The 24,587-nt window shown below is 41.9% G+C and overlaps 1 protein-coding gene across 2 annotated transcripts in view; it reads right to left on the reverse strand.

The window, feature by feature from the left end:
• TUSC3 (tumor suppressor candidate 3) overlaps positions 1-24,587 on the reverse strand; it is a 282,259-nt gene that overhangs the window by 87,440 nt on the left and 170,232 nt on the right. For both annotated transcript variants that reach the window (XM_077814571.1, XM_077814572.1), the window contains exon 6: positions 24,466-24,555. In XM_077814571.1, coding sequence (XP_077670697.1) covers positions 24,466-24,555 — 90 coding nt within the window. The remainder of the gene's footprint in view (positions 1-24,465; positions 24,556-24,587) is intronic.

Consider the following 24,587-nt stretch of genomic DNA (forward strand, 5'->3'; position numbering starts at 1 on the left):
TGGATTATTGTTTTCCAAGTCCTGTAGAAGCAGGAGAGCCCGACCCCAAATGGCAGGCAAGTGGTCGGGAAGCTGATAACTGGTATGCTGTCCTTGAGTGGAAAGTCACCTTGCATGCTTACCAAAAGTGCATGGAGGCCAGGCTGGCTGGTTAAAGTTGGAATGAGAAGGCCTTCTCCTATGCAACCTCTGTCTCCTCCTGGAGAAGTCCTGCTGCTGTGATACAGCAGGGCCAGAGAGCAGCAGGAGAGTGGTCAATGCGAGGTATATAAACCCTAGGATGATCAAGGCCTTATTCCCTGTGGACTAGGGAAAGGTAATTGGAGGACATGGAGCCAATTAAGACTTAATAACACCCCCCTGCTTCACTCAGAAAGAGGGAGGGAAGGAGAGCTGACTAGAATTTGGAGGAGTATTGTTGTTAACCAGAGGACCAAAGTACCAGGGGAAGGGAAACCTTGCCCAAGCAGAGCAGAGGGACTCCCTGGCACAGAGGACTGAGGGAAACCCTACCCCAAGGGGAAAGAGGATAAGAAGCCACGAAGCTGAAGGGGCTGGGACCCGGAGTAAGGGGGCCGACCTGGGTCCCTTCCCCTTTCTCCTCCTCTCCCCCACTGGGGTACTACTGGAACCCTCGATGCCCAAGAATAGGAACAAGGGGTGGTACATCAAGGAAAAGTGTGGGACCCACTACAGGAGTGTCGGCCATTTGCACACTGCCTAGCAGTATAAGCTGTCTCTCTGGAATACTTGTTGACATTACAGTTGCTGCTGACTGCTGTAATGATGCCTCTTACCCATTGGGGTATTAACTCCTAATGAACATAAAGTGGCTTGAGCGTCCTTAAAAGAATGCAGTGTCTCATCAGATTTTTTAGAATACTGAAACTGACCATGAAAGGGCAAGTCTTCTGTAGTTTGTTGGATCTCAGGAGCTATGCTAAAGTTCTGTAACCAAAAAGATTTTCTCATTATTACAGCTGAGGCCATAATCCTGGAGAAAGCATCCACTACATCCAGTCCAGATTGCAGAGACATCTCACCTAATAGATGACCTTCCACCATGAATGCTCAAATTCTTTCCTAATGTCTTCTGAAAATGTATTAATAAATTCCGACATGACAATCCAATTTACAAAATTATATTTCAATAACAGCAACTGCTGATTAGCAATGCACATCTGTAGTGATGAGGGAGAAGAAGTTTTCCTTTTCATTACATCTAACCTCTTTGATTCTTTGTCTTCAGGCAAGATATCAACTTATATCTCCCTTGTCTCAACCTCTCATTTGTACCATTACTACATCAGCGTTAGGGACCAGATGTAAGTAGATGTACTTGAACCCTTGCGTAGGGACATAGTATCTGTAATGATCTTGGGGTTTATTAAATAAAAAAATAGTGAATGAAAAGGGAATAAAACTTTAAAAAAACAAACAAACTGGAGAGTGTCTCCGGTGAACTAACGCACACAGCCATGTGATGTTCCCAAACCCCCTCTACGGCACATTTCCAAATTCCTACACTCACAACACTATATATAAAAAAGTTGTTAACTATCTAATAACAAATACATTAAGTTCTCAACCCATCTAGTACATTTCTATAAACCCAATGTGTCAACTACCTAGAAAGGAGAGGTTATAAGCATATCACTCTGGAATGAGTCTTTACCAATCAGTTTCCTCAAATACCCCTTCTGGTGAATTCAGCTCTTTGGCTTGTGCTTTCAGAGTTTCTGCTGCCCTGCATATTTTGAGAGGTTTTTCTAAAGTTAAGTGTTAAGGGTCCTGTGAAATGAATTTCTTGAGCATTCTCTTTAGTGTCTGATTGAATATTTCCACTAGGCCATCCATCTGCAGATGGTACATGGATGTGCTTAATACTTTGGCTTTCAATATTTCCCAGACTTCTCTCATCAGCTGGGATGTAAAATTTGTTCCCTTGTTTGTGAGGATCTCTCTGGGAATCCCTATCTGCACAAAGACCTTCAGCAGCTCATTTGCGATAGTCATGGCATTTGTAGACCTGACTGGTATGGCTTCCAGGTAGCGGGTAGCATAGTTCTCAATAACAAGTGTATGTGGCTGGAGGCACTCTTCTCTGGGGGGACTATAAGGTTAAAATTCCTATTAATTCAAATTAGGTCTCCACCAAGGGAAAGGCTTCCAGTGGAGCTTGTGGGACTCTTTTAGGGGCCACTAATTGGCATTTGGGGCATGACTTCTTTAAGGATCGCTGGACAAAAGTATCGGGCCAGGATCCTTGTGCCTGTGTCTTGTCCTTCCTAAGATGTCCTCCACATCGGGTTGTGCATGCAACATATAGGAGTTTGCAACTATATACCTAGGGTACCAGTAGTTGCATCCATACTTCCTTTGTCTGCTTGTCCTGGTCTACGTGATACAAAAAGTGTGTCTTAAGGGCAAAATGGGGGTACTGCTGTGCCATCAGGGGATCTACCTCTTCATTGTCTATCACTGCTCTTTATTCAAAGGCCCTACTCAAAGTCTCATCATTTCTTTGCTCCATTTCGAGAATCCTGTTAGCTTCTCTGAGTCCAGTTGCATAAGGGGTATTTTGTTTGGGCCTGTGGAAGGCCCTTCTCTGGTGTCTTCTATATTGCCTATATTGACTACAGAATCTATGATCTGCATTGAGTCTATGCAGAGGATCAGCTCTCTCACCTCTCTCTCTGCTCTTTCCCTTCTATCAACTTTTCTCTCTGGGACTTTTTCCTTTTAGGCCAGGAGGTAAGTAGGTCAGGGTACTTAAAAGGAAACAGATCCCCTAATATTTCTCCTTGAGTGTCTTCCTCAAGCTCCTATGCTAAAGGAAGCTTCCATAAGAGTTCAGGGAAGTATGTCCAGTCTTTGCCTAATATCACAGAATAGGGGTGATTTGAAGATACATATTTTCATCTGAACTTGGTTCTCATCAACACTCAATTTTACTGTCATTCTGAGATACCATAAAATATCTCCATGAATGTATTTAATAGGTATTTCCCCTTTTGCAAGCTTCCCTGCCATTTCAATTATCTATTCCAAGATGCATGTCTTGTCATACCCAGAGTCAACAGGGGCTAGCATCTTTTGATTATTCACCTCTAATAGAACCATAAATTTCCTTGGACCTTTCTTTTGTGCCCTATTCTCTTCTGTCCAGACCTGCCTGAAATTACACTCCATGTTGCAAAACCTGGGTCCCTGTTGTCCATGGGAGAAAAAAGGAGACTGCAAGCCATAGAATTTAAGAGATGATGACTTCAAGGGAGTTTATAGCCTGGTCTAATTAGAGACTAATTGAAGGGGTCCAGTCAGAAGAAAGCTGGGACCCCTAGAGAGCCTGCACCAAGAGTAGCTGACAGGGCACCCGTCATGGGGTAGGTACACCTCATCACGGGGTATCAGATTGTGGGGGTTATCAAATGGGTATTTGATGGCCCAAGTGGCCTGGGTCTAGGTGACAGCCTGGTTGTGTTGCTATAATACATGGTTCATCAGCTGCTGGAAGTTGGCTGCGGCCCCATGCAGTCCGCACGGCATCATGAGAATTGGTATAAGCCAAAAGGGGTAGGGAAGGTCGTCTTCTCACGAGAGGCCAGTGTCAGGAGTATATGCCAGTACCCCTTGGTTAGATCTAATGTTGAGATGAACTCGGTACTACCCAGCAGCTTGAATTGGGAGATAGCGTTAACTTTTTTTGAAGTCAATACAAAATCTGATGGCCCCACTGGGCTTTGGGACCAGGACAATTGGACTCCCCCACTCCCTTTGAGATTCCTCTACCACTCCTAGGGCCAGTATCATTTCCAGTTCTTTCTGGACAGTTCTCTACGTCATCTTAGGGACTGGTCAGTGATTGTCTTATACCTTCTGACCTGGGATGGTGGCAAGATGATGGCTAATCTTGTTTGTCTGCCCCGGACAGGTCGACAACAAGGTATGGAAGGCCCGTATTAGCCACTGTACATGTTACCATTGCTCAGAGTTGAGCTCTTGTCCAGTCGCAACAGGCCTCGGATCAGAGGGCCCGTAGACTAGTGTCTCCAACTCAGATTCTGGTGGGTAAGTAGCAATCAGCAGGTTTTCCAGAGCTTTCCAGGCTTTCAGGAGATTCATGTATTAGGTTTGTACCTCTCTCTGCCGCCTGGGTAACTGGATCTCATAATCTAGGATCCTACCTGCGACATCATATCAAAGGGGTCTTGCTACTTGGCCAGTAAAGTGGATTCGGAGGAGAGCAACAGAAGTAGGATCTTGTCTCTGGGCTCAAAGTCCCTGTAGCTTAGTCCCTCGGTTGTACTGGAGCTCTTGCACTTGCTGTGCATGCAGCAGGTTGTCTAGGACAAATATCCTAAGCACCTGGAGGCGCTCCCACAGTAGTAATATGTAGCGGACTGACCTCATGACCCTAGTTCCTTGCTCCTCCCAGGTCTCCCTCAGGAGGTCTAGGATTCCCCTGGGCTACCTCCTGTAAAGAAGTTCAAATGGAGAGAAACCTGTAGACACTTGGGGGCCATTTCATACAGCGAAGAGCGGCATAGACAATAGTTTATTGCAGTGCTGTGGGTTGTCTTCCACTAATTCCACTGATGTCTTGAGGACATGAATGTGCAACAGGTGGCACAGCTTCACCATTAATTTTGATGAAACATTGGTCCCCTAGTTGGTTAGTATCTCCTGAGGTATTCCAAACCTGGCAAAGATCTTCAGGAGCTTGGTGGCAATGGTGGGGGCTGTGGCTGTTTGCAGAGGGATGGCCTTCGGGTATCGGGTCACATATTCTACAACCAAGAGAATATAACTGTATCCCGACCCATTTTTCTCCAAGGGCCCCACTAGGTTCATGCCAACACACTCAAAGGCACTCCAACCAAGTGGTATTGGGGTGCTCTAGGTATGCTTTGGTCCAACTCTCTGGCATTCTGGATAGTAGTCCTGGACTGCCCAGTGTATGCCAGGCCAAAAGAATCTTCGCAATACCCGTTGTGGACTTGTCTCCCTTCCTAGGTGTCCTGTGCAGGGCACTGAGTGGGCTAGGTGCAACAGGCTTCATCGAAACCTCTGCAGAACTAACAGTTGCCAGATGTCTTCTTGCATCTTGGGGCACTAGCTAGCCTGTAGAGGTGGTTGCCCCAGACCTTGAATCAAGTCCCCTTGGTAGCCACAGGCGGGTGCCCTCTGCTCAGTCCAGATCTACCACTTGCTCCCAAACCCAGCTTAGGGTCAGATCCTTCCTTGTTCCTTCAGGAAGTCCCCATTTATGTCCAGCCACTGCTGTCCATCCTCCTCCGGGCTCCCTGTTATGGGGCGGCTTCAAACCAGTGTCTCAGGCTAGTCAGAGGGACCTTCCCCTCAGTCACTGGGTCTTCAGTGGACCAGTAGCCCCTTCTTCTCTGGCTCCTTACATACTTACATTTATTGCTTCACTCTTGAAAGACCTCATGGAACCACCACCGGTCGTGCCCCAAGATCACAGGATAGGCCAGCTTTGGGGCCAGGCAGACTCAACATACTTCCTCACACCAGGCAGCCTCCAGCCATACCCTGGCAGTTGGGTATGGTTGCATATCCCCATATATGCATTGTAGGTGGACAGACGTTCCTGCCGGATCTGGAGATTCTACCAGGCCGGCTTGGACAAGTGTTTGGCTACATCCTGAGTCGACTGGGGCCATTACGGGGGTTCCATTCACTCGCACAGGGATCATGAGTTTATCTGGGCCCCGCTTCTTGGCCCGGTGTTACCCCAAGGCGGGTGGGGAGTGAGCGTGTGTGTGTGGAGAAAGAAGAAGCAGAAGGGGGGAAGAGGTGTCTGTGTGTGAAGAACAACTTAGAAAGGAAGAAACCAAAGCCAAGAAAAAACTTAAAGTGCAGGCAGCAACAACAAATTTAACAAACTAAAGAGAAGTGGAGCTTTGTGGGCCAAAGCATTTGGGAACCTGTACCCCTGATCCCTATTCTAGCTTTGAAAGGAGTGTGGGAGTTATTTGTTTTTGCAAATTAATATGGCTTTGGGCACCTTTATTTTTAGGAGGGATTTTTATTTAGATAGCATAAAAGTCCTACAAAATCTTCTGTGGTCACGCATTTTCTGATTAAGGCCTCCACAACTGCCATAGTGAGACCGAGGGTGCCAGCTATCCTTGCCAGCCATCCCAAGGCTGTGCTTGGTTTAACGGACCAACCGTTTTTCCTGAGGCTCTGACCTGGTCAGGGGAGAAGGGCCTGACTTCTGCCCATTCTTCCCCTCCTTGATTATCCTCTTCGGGACCAAACATTTTTTTACCATGGTGTTTATTACAGAGGCTATGGGTGGGGGATTTTGTAACTTTTTTAGTTTTTTAAGCAAGGGACCATATGGGGACTGCTTGGAAGGGCCCAACGGGAAAGGAAATTTATGGGATTTTTTTTTAATAAATATAATAAGTAGGATAATAATAGGGTGCTTTTTTGACCCATCTCTTTCCCCCCTCAAGCTACAATTTCCTCTAATCACAGCCACTATTCCCTTCTGCTCTCCCAGCATGGCTCTGAGAGCACAACTTGGTCTTTCAGAGTAACAGCCGTGTTAGTCTGTATTCGCAAAAAGAAAAGGAGTACTTGTGGCACCTTAGAGACTAACCAATTTATTTGAGCATAAGCTTTCGTGAGCTACAGCTCACTTCATCGGATGCATACTGTGGAAAGTACAGAAGATCTTTTTATACACACAAAGCATGAAAAAATGAGTGTTTACCACTACAAAAGGTTTTCTCTCCCCCCACCCCACTCTCCTGCTGGTAATAGCTTATCTAAAGTGATCACTCGCCTTGCAATGTGTATGATAATCAAGGTGGGCCATTTCCAGCACAAATCCAGGGTTTAACAAGAACGTCGGGGAGGGGGGGGTAGGAAAAAACAAGGGGAAATAGGTTACCTTGCATAATGACTTAGCCACTCCCAGTCTCTATTCAAGCCTAAGTTAATTGTATCCAATTTGCAAATGAATTCCAATTCACCAGTTTCTCGCTGGAGTCTGGATTTGAAGTTTTTTTGTTGTAATATAGCAACTTTCATGTCTGTAATCGTGTGACCAGAGAGATTGAAGTGTTCTCCGACTGGTTTATGAATGTTATAATTCTTGACATCTGATTTGTGTCCATTTATTCTTTTACGTAGAGACTGTCCAGTTTGACCAATGTACATGGCAGAGGGGCATTGCTGGCACATGATGGCATATATCACATTGGTGGATGTGCAGGTGAACGAGCCTCTGATAGTGTGGCTGATGTTATTAGGCCCTGTGATGGTGTCCCCTGAATAGATATGTGGGCACAGTTGGCAACGGGCTTTGTTGCAAGGATAAGTTCCTGGGTTAGTGGTTCTGTTGTGTGGTATGTGGTTGCTGGTGAGTATTTGCTTCAGGTTGGGGGGCTGTCTGTAGGAAAGGACTGGCCTGTCTCCCAGGATTTGTGAGAGTGTTGGGTCATCCTTCAGGATAGGTTGTAGATCCTTAATAATGCATTGGAGGGGTTTTAGTTGGGGGCTGAAGGTGACTGCTAGTGGTGTTCTGTTATTTTCTTTGTTAGGCCTGTCCTGTAGTAGATGACTTCTGGGAACTCTTCTGGCTCTATCAATCTGTTTCTTCACTTCCACAGGTGGGTATTGTAGTTGTAAGAATGCTTGATAGAGATCTTGTAGGTGTTTGTCTCTGTCTGAGGGGTTGGAGCAAATGCGGTTGTATCGCAGAGCTTGGCTGTAGACAATGGATCGTGTGGTGTGGTCAGGGTGAAAGCTGGAGGCATGTAGCTAGGAACAGCGGTCAGTAGGTTTCCAGTATAGGGTGGTGTTTATGTGACCATCGTTTATTAGCACTGTAGTGTCCAGGAAGTGGATCTCTTGTGTGGACTGGACCAGGCTGAGGTTGATGGTGGGATGGAAATTGTTGAAATCATGGTGGAATTCCTCAAGGGCTTCTTTTCCATGGGTCCAAATGATGAAGATGTCATCAATATAGCGCAAGTAGAGTAGGGGCGTTAGGGGACAAGAGCTGAGGAAGTGTTGTTCTAAGTCAGCCATAAAAATATTGGCATACTGTGGGGCCATGCGAGTACCCATAGCAGTGCCGCTGATTTGAAGGTATACATTGTCCCCAAATGTAAAATAGTTATGGGTAAGGACAAAGTCACAAAGTTCAGCCACCAACTTAGCCGTGACATTATTGGGGATAGTGTTCTTGATGGTTTGTAGTCCATCTTGTGTGGAATGTTGGTGTAGAGGGCTTCTACATCCATAGTGGCCAGGATGGTGTTATCAGAAAGATCACCAATGGACTGTAGTTTCCTCAGGAAGTCAGTGGTGTCTCGAAGGTAGCTGGGAGTGCTGGTAGCATAGGGACTGAGGAGGGAGTCTACATAGCCAGACAATCCTGCTGTCAGGGTGCCAATGCCTGAGATGATGGGGCGCCCAGGATTTCCAGATTTATGGATCTTAGGTAGTAGACAGAATATCCCAGGTCGAGGGTCCAGGGGTGTGTCTGTGCGGATTTGATCTTGTGCTTTTTCAGGGAGTTTCTTGAGCAAATGCTGTAGTTTCTTTTGGTAACTCTCAGTGGGATCAGAGGGTAATGGCTTGTAGAAAGTGGTGTTGGAGAGTTGCCGAGCAGCCTCTTGTTCATATTCCGACCTATTCATGATGACAACAGCACCTCCTTTGTCAGCCTTTTTTGATTATGATGTCAGAGGTGTTTCTGAGGCTGTGGATGGCATTGTGTTCTGCACGGCTGAGGTTTTGGGGCAAGGGATGCTGCTTTTCCACAATTTCAGCGCGTGCACGTCGGCAGAAGCACTCTATGTAGAAGTCCAGTCTGCTGTCTCGACCTTCAGGAGGAGTCCACCTAGAATCCTTCTTTTTGTAGTGTTGGTAGGGAGGTCTCTGTGGATTAGTATGTTGTTCAGAGGTGTGTTGGAAATATTCCTTGAGTTGGAGACGTCGAAAATAGGATTCTAGGTCACCACAGAACTGTATCATGTTCGTGGGGGTGGAGGGGCAGAAGGAGAGGCCCCGAGATAGGACAGCTGCTTCTGCTGGGCTAACAGTATAGTTGGATAGGTTAACAATATTGCTGGGTGGGTTGAGGGAACCACTGTTGTGGCCTCTTGTGGCATGTAGTAGTTTAGAAAGTTAGCGTCCTTTTTCTTTTGTAGAGAAGGTATTACCAGCAGGAGAGTGGGGTGGGGGGGAGAGAAAACCTTTTGTAGTGGTAAACACCCATTTTTTCATGCTTTGTGTGTATAAAAAGATCTTCTGTACTTTCCACAGTATGCATCTGAGTGAGCTGTAGCTCACGAAAGCTTATGCTCAAATAAATTGGTTAGTCTCTAAGGTGCCACAAGTACAACTTGGTCTTTGACATTCCCCATGATTTGCCTGGGTCTTATCCTGGGATTCCTTCAGCAAGGCTCTAACTTTCATCATCCCCAAACACAGTTACCCAAAGTCTGCGACAGTTTTGAGTCATTACCAGCTGGTTTTTCGGGGGTCCTCCTTCTGTCCAGCTGATGGGAAGTTTAGGTGTCAGCTTCTTTCCCTAAGAAAAGCTCCCTCGGACTGTTCCAAGGTGTTTACTTTTACTGAATTTTTATAGTTATTTTTTATAAAACATAACTTATAGTAACCCCTATTGGGTTACCAAATTTTAAATTGAAATAAATTGTTTATTTTTATTAGCAAAGAATTTTAGTTATAACAATAATAATAAATAAATAATAATAATAAAACATATATTGGAGCACTTGGAAGAAAAGTTGCTTTTTTATTTTTATGATTTCTTAATTTTTTTTATTAGCTAAGCTGAATTTGGATTTGCCTGTGAGAACCCTGACAATTATTTCTAGCCATGTGGCATTTTGCTTTTAATTAATTGTCGCTAAATACACCCAAAATGGCTACAGTTTAGTTTGGTCAAGTTCTAGTACATTGGAGGCCTGCCACCCACATTTGGCCATAGTTATAGTCCACGAAATGGCCATTTCATTGGAAATGGTCCTTCTGTATACTTGTAACATTGGTCCTCCAGCCTGTGGGTCTGACCTGGATAATGCTAGTCCACACAGTGGGCCTTCCCCCGCCCCTGCCTCAGAGTGGGGGGTGAATCAGCAGGGCACCTCCCACTGGGAGTTGTCGTGGTTGTGGATGGCCTCAGCTGGCTTCCGCGGTGCCCTACCTGAGTCTTGCATGGTCCCCACTCAGTTGGGCAACCCCTGTTTCCCAGGCTCCTCAGTTTACACGTCTGACCCCTCTGCAGTCAGATAATCTTCCATGAAGGAGACGGCTTCTGCAAGGGTTGCCAGGCAGTGCTGCTGCACCCTTTCCTTCCCTGCACTGGGTAGGATTTGAGTAAATTGCTCCAGCATCACCGTGTCTGCCACTTGGATGCAGGTCAGCATCTCTGGTTCCAGCCATCACCAACAGTAAGCCCGGAGTCACTGGGTTACTGCCCTAGGCCTGGTCCCAGGTGGGTACCGTTCATGGCAAAATTGTTGGTGGTACATCTCAGGACAGATGCCGGTCTAATCTAGAATGGCCACCTTCACTTTGTGGTATTCCAATGCCTCGGGGAGGTCTGGATTTCAGTAGGAAGTCTGCACTGGGTCAGTCAAATACAGGGTCGTGAGCATAGCCCAGTGTTCTGGCAGCCATTGGTGACCCATTTGAATGTCACAAAGAATGCCTCAGAGTCATCACTGGGCCGATCTTGGTGGGATGCACAGGGAGACATGCCAAAATGTTCTCTGCTTCTGGCTCTGTCGGGGTGCAGAAAGGTGGAGTGGTCAGCTGCTGCAGTGCCGCCATCTGCTGGACCAGGCGCTTTTGCTGCACCTGGTGATGGGCAACGAGTTCTTGCCCCATCTGCTGCTGCTGCTCATGCTATTTTGCCATTTGGAGCTGCTGCTGCATGTCTATCTGTTGTGGAAATTGGGTCTGGTGTTGCTGTTGCTGGTGGCTCTCCAACAGCCATTTCAAAATCCTTTCTGCCTCCATATCTGTCAGGCAGGAGGGTTGTTTTGTTGGCTGCTCTCCATTATCCAGACCCTGTTAGCAGGTCCCGGTTGATGCCCACATTCTCCTCCAGTTGTCGCAAACCCCATCATGGGGTGTCAGATTGTGGGGGGTTTCAAAAATGTGTTTTTGACAGCCGAAGTGGCCTGGGTCTAGGTGGCAGCCCTGCAGCTCAGGGCTGTATGGCCCAATGGCCAGAGTCAGTAAGGCTCTCCTTCTGCTCGGGGAAGCACAGCTTAGTGACCCAAGCCTCTGTAGTGGCCTTTCAGCTCAGATCAATACAGCCCAATGGACAGAGTCAGTAAGGCTGTCCTTCTGCAGTAAAGTTCACCCAACCAGGTGTTAGCTGTCCCTGATAGTGGGACAGCCAAGGTAGGGAGACCCGGCATCACCCTTCTCCACTGGGTATGGACCCAAAGCCCTAGGGAACTGGTGGTACTTCTATAATCAGCCTTGGTCAACCATTACAACTGTCCCATTCTCTGGGCTGCTTCCTACCCTTTCTTCAAATGCTAGTAGTCTTACGGCCTCTGCTGTCTCTCCTCCATCAGCCATTGGCTGGGATCCACTGGAGTCTCAACCCAGTTGGCTTCTGTGTCCTGGAGCTCCAGCAATGTCCTGGCAGAAGCCTGCGGCACACGTCTGCTCTCACCAGTGGCCAGCCCAGACTGAGCTGAGCTACTCCCTTTTGTACTCTGGTTCCAGTTGGAGCATACCCTGCAGGGGTGAAGGAACGTGGCTTTCTTGGCCTACAGAGTTTGATTAACTCCTGCTAAATCGGTGCAGGGTAGGCACACCCAATCACTGTGCCATATGGGGAGAAAGCTGCTACACTATGCCTGGCCACAAGGAGGTGTTCCTGTGGTGTATGAACCCCTTCACACGACTTTATATTGCAGTCCCATTATTGCTTTTTTGTTCAACAGTAGCTCTACCTCCAAATGAAATTGAATATGGTGTCTAGAGGCCTATCTTCACTCAACTTTTTTATTATCTTCTTGTCAGTGCTTGATGCTATTATTGGGTGATTTAAATTGGGTTACAATTGTTGTTACAGGTAGTAATTAAAATGTGGCCTTTTCCTTTGATTTAATAATGGCAGGTTACTTGTCTGAAATCAAGTCTTGGATGATATAGACTGTGCTTCATCTTCACCTGGCCAAAACTGCAATGCTCTTATTTCAAGAATACATCAGCATAGAGAAATAATAGTCCTGGCTTGTGCTTTTATGGCATATATCTTTTGACTGCTGATTGTTTTAAGAATGGAGGGATCATTTTGAACTATGAGCTCTCTTCATCCAGGCATATTTTTGTTACTGAAATCTTGGCTTTTTTCCTTTAAAATAGTATGGTGTATAAGATAAGGTGTTATTTCTCTGTGACTACAAGAATATTATTCAATCTTTCGTTACAAGTAGATTGTATTATTGAAATGCCCTTTACAATGACCACTTCTAGAAAATAAGAAAAAAGCAGCAGACTTCTTACACAGGTTAGTTTTACATTTTCTTCCTGTACTACATTACATATAATGGATGCCTATTTGTCAGTGTGCTGATTTCCTATATTAACCATTAAAACGTAGAGACATTGTTTTATGTTAGTTTAACATCTTACACACTGAATCTGATTTCTGAAGTTTTCTTGCTCCAGTCAGAATACAGGTTAAAACTGGAGTGTTGCAAAAGCTTTTACTAACAGTAACTTCATCATAAACTCACTACTTTGGTGGTCACTGAAAATTCATTTTATTGTACACAGACAGAACCAAAAATCCTCAACTTCTCATTTATAACAAAGCACAATATTTTATCACCAGTAAACTAATGTATATACCTGAACATATGCATTATTCCTGCAAGAAACTGTAATCCAAGAAAAACAGAAAAAGACCAACCAATTGCCAAAATCTAGGATTCAATGGGATCTGGAATTAAATAGACTACTCAGAGAGCATGACAATGGGAACTGATCCCTCTAGAAACTACTGGAATATAAATAATAATTGAACCTGAGCAAGGATTGCAAAATTGGATGCTAAATTTGCAAGTTAAGTTAACACCCTCTATAATCTTTATTTATGAATAAGGTAGCACAAGGCGTCCATATCAACCTAAAATTTATAACGTTACATTACAAACACTGTATGTGATGGGGTGTACCAGGTCCTTCAACACCCTCCAGAAGGCCCTGCGGTTCTACCACACCCTGCCCCCCAAAAAGGCAGTAGAGTGTGGTCCTCCAAGTGGCCTAGAGAGGCTGAAGAGGAGGCAGTCAATCAGGGGTTAGAAGGTCCATATAAAAGGAACTGCAGGGTTGGACAGCTTGGTTGCTGGCTGGAGTCAGAGGGGAAAGGATGTTGTTCCTGGCTAGGCAGAGCAGTCGCAGGCTGGGAGACTCCACAGGTACAGAGACTGGGGAGAAACTCTGCCTAAGCAGGGGAAGGACTGTGAAGCTCTCCAGGCACAGAGGCTAAGAGAGAGAGCCCTAACAAGAAGGGCCAGAGACTTGTTAGAAGTTCACCAGGTGAAGGCGCCTGTGAGAAAGAATCCTGAGCAAAAAGGGCAGGGATTGTTATGGACTAGCTGGGCAAGAATGTCTGGGAGAGACCCTGCTTAAACAGAGAACAGGCCAGGGACCCAAGAAGCTGTTGGGACAGAGTGGGAAGCAACGCAGGGAATGCTGTAATAGACAGTAGTGAAGGAAGCAGCAGATGGCTGCTGTCATAGGGTCCCTGGGTTGGGACCTGAAGTAGTGGGCGGGCGCGTGTCCTCCCACTAACCACAGGCACAGTGACCAAGGGCCAAGGAGGTGCTCGCGAGTTGCTCCTTGTTTACACTGCCAGAGGCAGGACTGATTTTATATTCTGATACTGTTATAATTAAATCTGGTGTACAGCTATGTGTTTAGAATGCAATGATGTTGAACTGTATTTTGTATGCTTCAAACATTTATCCACATATGTGGAAGGCAAAAAAGCAATATATTATAATTTACTTGGCTTGAAAGAAAAAGCCATTCTTTGAAATGGTTCAAAGAACCAGTTCAATTTATTTTAATTAGAATCCTATGAAAAAGCTATGTCACACAATACTTAAGAATACATTGTCACAAATAACATTTCACCCCTGCTTAGCTACCAATGAATGTAAGAGTCCGGATACTCTAAAAATATTGTGATGCATAGTACTTCATCCTTCATTGCCTAATAGTAAAAGTCTTCAAAAAACTGAATATTTTCACCTAATTTCAGGAACATACAGATTGCCAAATGCCATTGCTGGCATTCCTCTTTGAAAAGTGATAATTTAGATACTGTGCAAGAATAAAGATCAGTGGTTACAGAATTGTTGAAGATATACAGAAAGAAATGTTTGAATAAGGAACACTGTAGTTAAACATATATTTACATTTGATCCACTTTTGCAAGGGGTTATATTTTAGGGGTTTAATAAATGGATATAAATTGCAGCCCCAAGGCCAAATTTTATCCTAAGAACATAAGAACGGCCATAAAGGGTCAGACCAATGGTCCATCTAACCCAAATTCCCGTCTTCTGACAGAGGCTAGTATCTGGTGCTTCAGAGGGAATGACAAGAACAAGGAAATGTTATCCAGTCCCAGCTACTGGCAGCAGTAGGTTTAGGGACACCCAAAGCATGGGGTTGAATCCCTGACCACCTTGACAAATAGTCATAGATGAACCTATCCATGAACTCTTATGCTCTAAAAACTTTAACAAGCTTTTAAAATACATATGCCATACAGAATACCTACTGATAAACAATTCACAACAGCATCAACACATGTAAGAAAACTGCCACCTGACAATAAAATAAATCACTCGCTTTCCTTCCAGATCTCTCAATCCTCCCAACACATCCAAGGAAATTCATGGGCTTTACACTATGCTGTGAAGATCACAACTCCAGACTGATTCAGTACAAGGGTGGGCAGCCCAGTTCTGCACTACACTAAGGTTCCAAATAGTTTTAAGGTATAGTCTCATGTAGGGTATATTGAAGAAGACGAATTTTGAAGCAACAAGGATAATGGTATAAGTTGCTTCCAAACCAAAGAAAAGTCAAAATCTCCTGGACATATATAAATGAAATCAGTCCAGGCCATTCCTATTATCTGATTATCTAAAAGCAGCGTAAAATCTAAGATTGCCATGTTATAAAATCACATAATCACTGGCAAGTGCACACCCTTAATTGAGAGACCTGAAATAAACTCCACCATCTTTTACTGACCTTTAGACAGCTAATGCTCATCCATCGACCATTCTTAATCAGACACCAGTAAGACATGTGACGACACCATCTGATTCAGATAAAACAGTGACAGAACTGAAAGTCACACAGATCTGCATCCAATCCTAAAAAATATTATTGTGGCAAAAGTATAGAGGACTTTTGGAACACTGATGTAGAGAGCACTTGCCAAGATAAAAGACTAGAGTGAATGACCCCAAGGGACTCATTGGGAGTCTCTCAAAACAGAACTGAAAAGCACCACTGAAGGAAGTATCACAAAAAGACACCAAATCTATGGTTCTATTTTCTACAATAGACATTGCTGGTGAGGTTTCTCCACCCTCACATAAGACCAAATACTAGAATGAGCTGAAATTGGTGTGACTATTTAAAAAAAAAAAAAGGTACTACTCAACATGAGTAAGGGTCACACAAACAGGCCCTTAACATTTACTTTCATAAATATTCAGTAACACAACAGAAGTTTGAGAAAGTTTCTAATTACACATCACAACAATTAAGTGAGGGTAGTATTCTACATTATGATCACGGTCTTAAAGTCACTTAAAGTCCCTGAAAAATGTCATACAAAATAATGTGTACAGAATTAGAGTACTTTAGGGGAGGCAAGCTTAGTATTGTAAGGGTAATAGGTGAGCTAAAGACAGAGTTGTGATGATACTAAGGAAAGCTATTGGCAAGGTAAATAGTGTTTTTCACTGAAGCAGACGAAAGCTCTTTGTCTCTTTAAAGATAGGAATTTAAGAAGGAGAAATGAAGTTGTCATTTTAAATAATGACAAGTACAATGAATCTTCTGTGGTGACATGTGAGACAAGGAACAGATTACAAGTAGTTATGAACTGCAGTACTTTTCTCCAGTTCAGTTTGACATAACAGTAGCTGTCATGGACACCCATATTATACCATGCAGAGGAAGATATGAGAGTGCATTATAACTGACAAATATTCTAATTTATGCTACCTTCTGTTCTACAGAGAGAACCAATTGAATTAAAACCAGGGTGGATAAAAATCAATGATTTTTGTTTTAAAAAAAAATAAAAATCAGATTTTTTAAATTTAAATCAAATTTTTTTGTTAAAATGCTTTTTGAGGGGAAAAGAAAAATCTAAAGATAGTTTTAATTAAGATACATTATAGCTCAAAGATATCTCATCATGGAATAGGGATTATAAATTCTAATTCTATAGTATGAGACAATATATTCATGTAACGTTTAAGGAAACGTTTTAAAATGAGTTCCAATAGTTCATGGATTAGAGACCCAATCTTATGGGGTTCCACGGCTTCTGTATAGATTAGTTAGGTTAATCTTTCTATCTACCCAATGGGACTCAGAGCTCAGTCTAGAGGATACCATCAGAGATGCTTAGTTTTGCAGTTCTCAAACTGTGGATTTGTGTCTTCAAAGATAACATGCTTGTTAACAGCAAAAATGTTTTAAATAAATAAATAAATAAATAAATAATAGAGAGGGGAAAAAAAACAGACCTCAACTCTACTGTCCCTCTGCAAATTTGTGTACACAGAGTCAATCCCTTACCTCTCTCTAAAAGTGCAAAGTTTCAAAAAGTCCAATGAATAGAAGATTGTTGGGGGCGGAATAGATCTGGACAAGGAGAAGAAGTCTGGAGATAAATGTGAGAAGTGAGGGACATATGCTTGTTTTATTAAAATATTATATGTTTGCTGTTGAAGAAAAAAATCCAGAATACTTAATGTTGTTGTTGTAGTTAAATAAAACAATTCAAATGTCTGTTTTAGTTAAATAAAACAATTTAAATGGTCTTCTCCTAAAACAGCATAGCAAGAAAATCCTCCAAATATTAATGATTAACCTGTTGAATTGGAGATAGTTCACCTCCCAATGACTTCATAAATATCTGCTTGAATTACCTTTGGTAAATGAAATAACCAAACAATCATTCATTCTGATATAGCTCTAAAACTAATCTGAAAAGTTTTCAAAACAAATCACTGTTTTAAAATGTATAGTGTTTACCTTCTAAAAATGAAATCTACATCTATCTCTCAGTTGAAAGAATATGTATTAAGGTTATAACAACCAACAAGAATGCACTTTTATGTAGAAAACCATGTTTAAATAGAGTCTTTCTGACTAATGATTTAAATCACGATTTAAATCAATTTGATTTAAATCAAATCCACCCTGATTAAAACGGTTGGCAACATATGGAAATCAGAAGAGGGGTCTTTACAGTAAGCTACAGAAGATCCTCTTTGTTAACATCATGTCATCAGGGAACACATACTTTTGATTGCCAAGGTTCTGGAAAAGCTCAATTTTCCATTTACTTGCACATATCATATAAATAACAAATTTCTAATTAGATATTTAAATCAGTAAGATACAGTTATAAATTCTGTACATAATCTGACTCAGAGTCTGATGGTATTTAAAGAAAGTACATCCAGGACTCAGAAAACCATATTTTAATTTGAAGATTGTTAGAAGGCAGGTCACATGCAAAATATAAAATAGAGCGATTCTATGTAAGAAATGTACTGAAACAAGACTTCAAAAATATAATTTATAATGCTGTACACTTATTTCTCTGAGAAACAGCTTTGGTTTTGAAAACATAGGCCACAATCCTGCCACTCAAATAAGTAATAGTACAGTCTATTTTCATACCAAAATTTATTATTTGAATTATCTGATTCGCAGTAGCACCTAGGAGATGCAGTCATGCTTCCATTGCACTAGGCACTGTACAAATACATAATAAAAATTCATACCTGCCCTAAGATCTTACAATCAAAATATAAGACAAAAGACAACAAGTGGATACAAACAGATGGAGGAGCACAAGGAAGCAATGACATAATACTGGTCAGCATGACAGGAAGTGGTCTCAGCACACCAGCTGCCTACCCATTGTTCTTTGTAGGTGCCATGGCAAAGGAGAGAGTTTTAAGGATGGTGTCGTCATGCCTGGTCTGAATTACAGTTGAGAGGGCCTATCTCAGGTCAGACTGAAAAAACTGGGAAGACACCCCTATACTTGGTGGTATATTCTATAATTAGATTTAACCAGACAAATGTGCGCTCCTGGTCACTATGCTATCTTAAAAATGGAGCCACAGACAGTCCCCTTAGACACTCCAGTCTATATTGCCACCCAGACAAACCGGACTTCTGTGATGACAGGTTATTAAAACCAAAAATCACCACACATTAGGTTCTTCCAGTCCTAGGGGGCCAGTCACTTACCCAGGTCCATGGATGTTTAGGACCTTACTCCAAAGACAACACTGCAGTGAATCCTTTAGCAAACTAACTAAAGATGTATTAACTAAGAAAAAGAAATGAGAGTCACCAAAAAGTTAAAGCAAATACAATACATTACAGTTGGATCAAAGTATGTATTCCAAAATGATAGCAGGGATTTTAAATCTGCTAGCTTTATATACGTCTCTCTTGGTTGCCCAAATAGTTTCCAATGTCAGAATTCACCAGTCCAGAGATGGGGTAGGAAAGAGGTGATCAGTGGCCTTTGTTCTCCCTCTTTATATACTGACCCTTTTTGCAGGAAAAATCCTGTGTCATGGGGTCATGCAGTTCCATGGCACACATACGTTGCCATCAGTTCTTTATGCGAATTGCAAATTTGTGCTTGCACATTCTGTGTACGGGCCATTTGAGGGGTCTTTGTAGATGAGGCTCTTGTTTACAGTTCCTTTTTTATTCCTGAAGAGCTAACCTGTGGGCATTTCTGAGACTCACAACATGTTTGAGTAACAAACATATAGCAAAATCTTATAATTCCCCACACAATGTTGATACACACATTATAACCAGATACTAATACTCAGGAGATTATAACTTTCCCAATGAGACCTCACAATACATACTTTGTACAAGATTTACCACAGTTTTGTAACAGTGGTGACTGTTAGTGTAGATGGTCACCTTCCCCCTTAACATCAGAGAGAGATCTGAAGGACAATGAAGTAACTTTGTGGATGTTTAGTGGGCTTTTTACTTACAGCAGCTGTGCCAACACAGCTATGTTACAATCACAATGGAGAAATTATTTCTTCCCTCACTTTCCTTGCTTTTAAAACTCATGACAAATTTTGCTCAAAATCCCACCTCCACACCCTACTCTTTCCTGCCAAAGTCATCTTTGTCAGACAAGAAGCCTGGGAAATTTCAGCCTGAAAGGTGAAGATTCAGGAAGTTATGAAGGATTTAAAATGAGGTTAGAATGCAAGTGATTTTGTAAATTTATCTGATAACAGCTCTGTCTCTATCCCAAATCACATAGTTTTGGAAATATGAAATAAACATGGAAGTGATCAAACAAAGAATGAAACAGTCCTCATCAGCTGGACTCTTAAAGCAGCCTGCATTAAGAATTGCCTCAGCCAATGCTTACTCATGACAAAGGTAAAGTCTGAATATGCTTTCCCAGAGGTGTTTAAAGAAACAGGTAATTTGGTCCATCACAGATATTTTGCAATTTTTTAAAAATTGACTCTCATGGGCACCTATTAGTCATGGCTTAAAGTAATTCCAACTATCATGGAACCACATAAGTTAGATGGAGGGCTAGCCCAATGAAATGGCCCAGAGCCAGCAAACAATCCATGACTGAATCGATAAATATACAGAGAACTGCTGATCTGAAACAGCATGGAGTAAAGAAATATGTTTTTAAAAAGTTTTTATTCATTTGAATACTAACTACAAACTACACCATGCTACAATAATGAAATGGCAAATGGAAAACAAGAAGCAATGGTTCTCAGACCTGCTGCCTACAGGTACATACAAAGAAAGAGGCTGCTTGAGGCCACAGCCCTTCATATAAATCTGTCTCGGAATGATGGGATCTATAAGAAAACATGCTTGAAACAGAAACTGTCCTTGTCTTCCAATTGATTCTGAGGCACACACTCTCAACTATGAAGAGGGAATTGCATTTGAAGAGAGAATTATTGATGAGAAAGTCTGATTTTCTGTACATATACATTTTTGAGGTGGTATATATTATCCTTCCACCTAGGGGATTGTAATTTGCTAAACTACATACCACATCTAGGCCAGCCTATAATAATTAAAAATGATCACGTGATGTTGAAAGCTTTAGTTTGCACAAAGTAAAATGAAGTTGTCTATGTTAAAGGGTGTATCCTTGATAAATCTTTGGATTCAATGAATAAAATGAACAGGGCAAAATTGTTTCCATAACAAAAAATATTCATTTTATATCCCATGTCTTTGTGGTATTGTATACTCTTCTTAAGCAATCTGATAATGAGTGTTTTTTGATGTATTATACTGTTAAGTGGACCATTAGCACTTGACTGCCAGACTAGAGGACATCTAAATTGCGCCAAATAAACTTGCAAAACAATCCCAGCATCATACACCTCTAGTTATTGATTTTCCTTACATTATGTTGTACTATGTTAATATACATGTACATTTGATTTACTAAAACTTATTTAGTGTAAAAGTAAACAGAAGTCAGTTTTCAAAAATATATCAAACATTTGTATTTACAGCCTAGTAGGGTGCTAAGAAAGGGTAACTGTAGAAAAAGCTGTACAGATTCAAGAGGAGTTTGGTTGAATGAGGAAAGAAGGGCAGGAAAATGTATTCCATTATACTTATCTATAATGCAATCCTTGGGATTTAAAGCACCTATGTAGTAACTATCCCTTTTATCAGACCTAGACAAGTTTACAGCGAAGGGATGCCACTGATAATAATTTATGATGTAGTCTTCAAAATCCCGTATTTCATCTGGCAGCCTTTCCCATGAGTCAGAGTGAATACACGAGCACAGAAATCGAGCAGTTCCATCAAAATTGTAAAGGGGATAAACACCTATCATAGGTGGAAAGTAAAACGGGTGCCACTATTTACCATTGATAAGGACAGGCAAGTGAATGAAACAGAGAGATGGTTTTAAAACAGACTGTAACTTTATTAACTGAACTTGTACTCTCTGCCCCTCCATTTAATTGAGTCCAGCGGAGGGTTAAATGGCCTGCTACCATATAACCAGTAATTCAGGGTTGGTCCTCTTCAGCCTTGCCTCTAATACTCAGTTCATCTCTGAATCTGCTCACCCTTCCCCAACAAGGCGGTATGTGGGTACCTCAGTCTGCAAAGGCTTAAGATTTCCCCATTACTTCACAGGCAAAAAAAGGACCACTAGCCATATCCTTGGCCTCTTATACAGACTTCTCTCTGGAGCTGTCCCTTTCAGCCTTTATCTGCACAGAACATCAGATTCAAATTGAGATAAACCAAACATTTCTATATCTCTTTCTAACCTTAAAAATCACTATTCACACTCCTTTTCACCTGAAACTGTACCTCCATGATGCTGCAAGGAAGGAGAACAGCTTCCCCTCCCCCGACACCCTGCCAATTTGGCCCCAAGGGAAAAAAAGTCCCACCTGATCCCACAGATGGTCAGACCAACATCATCTGGGAAGTGCAGCTCAGCAATATCTCAGCCATCAGCAGTAAATATTTTTGGCTTCATAAACGTACAGTTGACATAAAGATAGAGCCCTGCAAATCCACGGATATCCATGTTTGCGGATTGTGGATCGGATGTGGATACTAATTTTGTATCCGTGCAGGGCTCTAAAGATAGAATGCTGTCTCTTTAAAAGTCTGGTGCAACTCAGGCTAAGCAGGACTTGTGAAAACATGCACTATGCATGAACCTGGATTCCAGCCACAAAAGCAGAGAATCCCTTCAATCATGTAGGGGATTTAAATCTCACATTAAAACTACTAACCCTTTATATGCCTTTTTAGGAGTGTGCATGCAACAACTGATACACACACACGCACACAGTTGGGTCATACTTATGCATCCAGTGTATTATACACACAAAAGTGAGAACAAATTTGGACACAACATTTAATAAATTTAGGATGTAACCTATCCATATCTCTCATGTGTCGAAGGATAATGTTGCTTACTCATTTTCGTAAACATAATCAAGATGTATAGATTAAAAATTGCAATAAAGTACCAAGTAGTGCTGTTATGAATTAACAAAGAGGCCACATAAATATCACAGGAAGCTACTGTATGTATTTGTTATGACTCCAAGTTAAAAAAGATATATAACTAAAGCCTTGAGGGTGTGACATTAAAAATGTATAATACCATTCTCTGAAAAAAAAACAGTAAAATATGCACAGGTATATCGAATATCACTAAACTTTTAGTTTAATATTTGATAAGTCCTATATCAGACTTCTGAAAATAATGATCTATCTATCTTATGCTCAAATAAATTGGTTAGTCTCTAAGGTGCCACAAGTACTCCTTTTCTTTTTGCGAATACAGACTAACACGGCTGTTACTCTGAAACCTATCTACCAGTTATGAACTGAAATTTGCTTTGACCTCTAATTACATTGGTCAATAGTTCACAAACTAGACCAGGAGTCTAGTAGCCTGTGTCCAAATCCTTCTTGACATCTCAGAAACTAAAATGTATGATTTGTGTTAAGCATTTTATAAAATCATAGTGAGACAGTCATGGCCTCAAAGAGCCTATAGTCTAAATAAAGAATATGGACAAAGGGTGAGAGGTGGGAGAGAGGCACAGAGAGATGAAGTGACTTGCCGAGGAGTAACACAACAGATCAACAACAGAGTTGGGAATAGAATCTAGGTCTCTTGACTCACATTCCAGCTTCCCAGATACTCAAGAAGGGACAGTCCCTGGTCTGAGGAGCTCACAGTATGAAGACAGTCAAAATGACAAAATTTATGGGAAGTGGAATAACATCGGCTTTTTTTTATACAAGTCAACTAGCTTTACTGTAGGAAGCACAGCAGAAATGAGTCTTTAAGAAGGGTTATATGCCCTCTTTCACCTTTCAATCACTCTGCAGGAAGACATTATACATTAAATACTTCAAGGCACTAATGAAAAATTCTAAGCCCTTCTAAACACAATGTTTTACTGACATTATTTATCACTTTATTGGATCTAGTTCTGCATAACAAAGCAGCAGACCGAATCACGTCATTTTATGTCATCAATCTCCTGCTATAATCCTGGTATTTTGTGGGTCAGTAATCAAATTCAAGCCATCACTTTCTGCTACTCCAATTAGGATATGAAGCATCAAAGGAAATAGAGAGGATTTATTCTTTTAGGCCTAAACAGGCAAGGTGAACTAGCAATGGGCAAACTTGAAAATGGTTAGAAGTTCCATTAAGTAGGAAAAAAGGTTGATGTTTGCCAAAGTTTTTGCAAGCCTTGTAAGCTTCTACTCCAATCACTTTTTGGCAGTGACAAATACTCAAAATGATGGAGAAAAACCTGGGCCATCTTTTCATCAACTGTTGGCACCTTCTCAAAGATGAAGTCAGGGGGCTTTGCTCCCCCTTCTCAGCAAATCACTGTGCATGTTGGGGAGTAGTTTGGAAATTTGTTTTCCCTCCCCTATGAGAAATTTTTTTCTGACAACAGTAACAGAGATACATAGCAGCAACAGTGGCAGCCCTCAGCTCATAAGAAGTTGACAGAGGAGCCCACCCCATAATGGGATACAATGAAAAGGCAAGTGTATGCGCAAAAAGGGGTTCTGTAAAGCCCTACTAAAGGGTTACAGGGATGTCGAGAAGCTGTAAAAAAAAAAAACGCAAACAAATTAGAACCTTGACAATCTCCTCTACTTTCTCCCTCTTGTTTTCAGCCTTCATGGTGGGGACAGAAGGTTTCTTGCCCAAATTCTTTAAAATTTAAATGGATTTCTCTGAGTTGAGCTTGCAGAAAAAGTGAAAATTCAGACTAGTTTACATTTTAATCTTATTACTTAGCACGTCCCTACAAAAAAGCGTAACATTTATTTATTTGTGATAAACAGGAGCTGCTTGGTGTTGAGTGCCTTTGAAAATCCTACCATTTTGCTTAGGTGCACAAATAGAAGCTCAGATGTTTTGAAGACAAGGCTATTTAGTTAGGTATCCAAATGGGAGCTGTTGGCTCCACAACAGGCAGTGTTCATGTTTCCTGAATTGTGATCCTGATCCATTTTCCCACTGCATTTTAGATTTTCAGAACTCTGTAGCAATCAAGTCAATTTAGATACTAATGCAAAAAATTCACTCACCACTTGTCCATTCTGAGGATTCTTATGAGCATATGGAGGTCCCCGGATATGATTCCACATTTGACCAGAAGTCATAGCAAACACAACACACTGAAAAATAGGAGAAAATATGAAATTTAGAA

Source organism: Eretmochelys imbricata, chromosome 4, assembly GCF_965152235.1.
Source record: "Eretmochelys imbricata isolate rEreImb1 chromosome 4, rEreImb1.hap1, whole genome shotgun sequence".
In the NCBI taxonomy this organism is placed as follows: domain Eukaryota; kingdom Metazoa; phylum Chordata; order Testudines; family Cheloniidae; genus Eretmochelys; species Eretmochelys imbricata.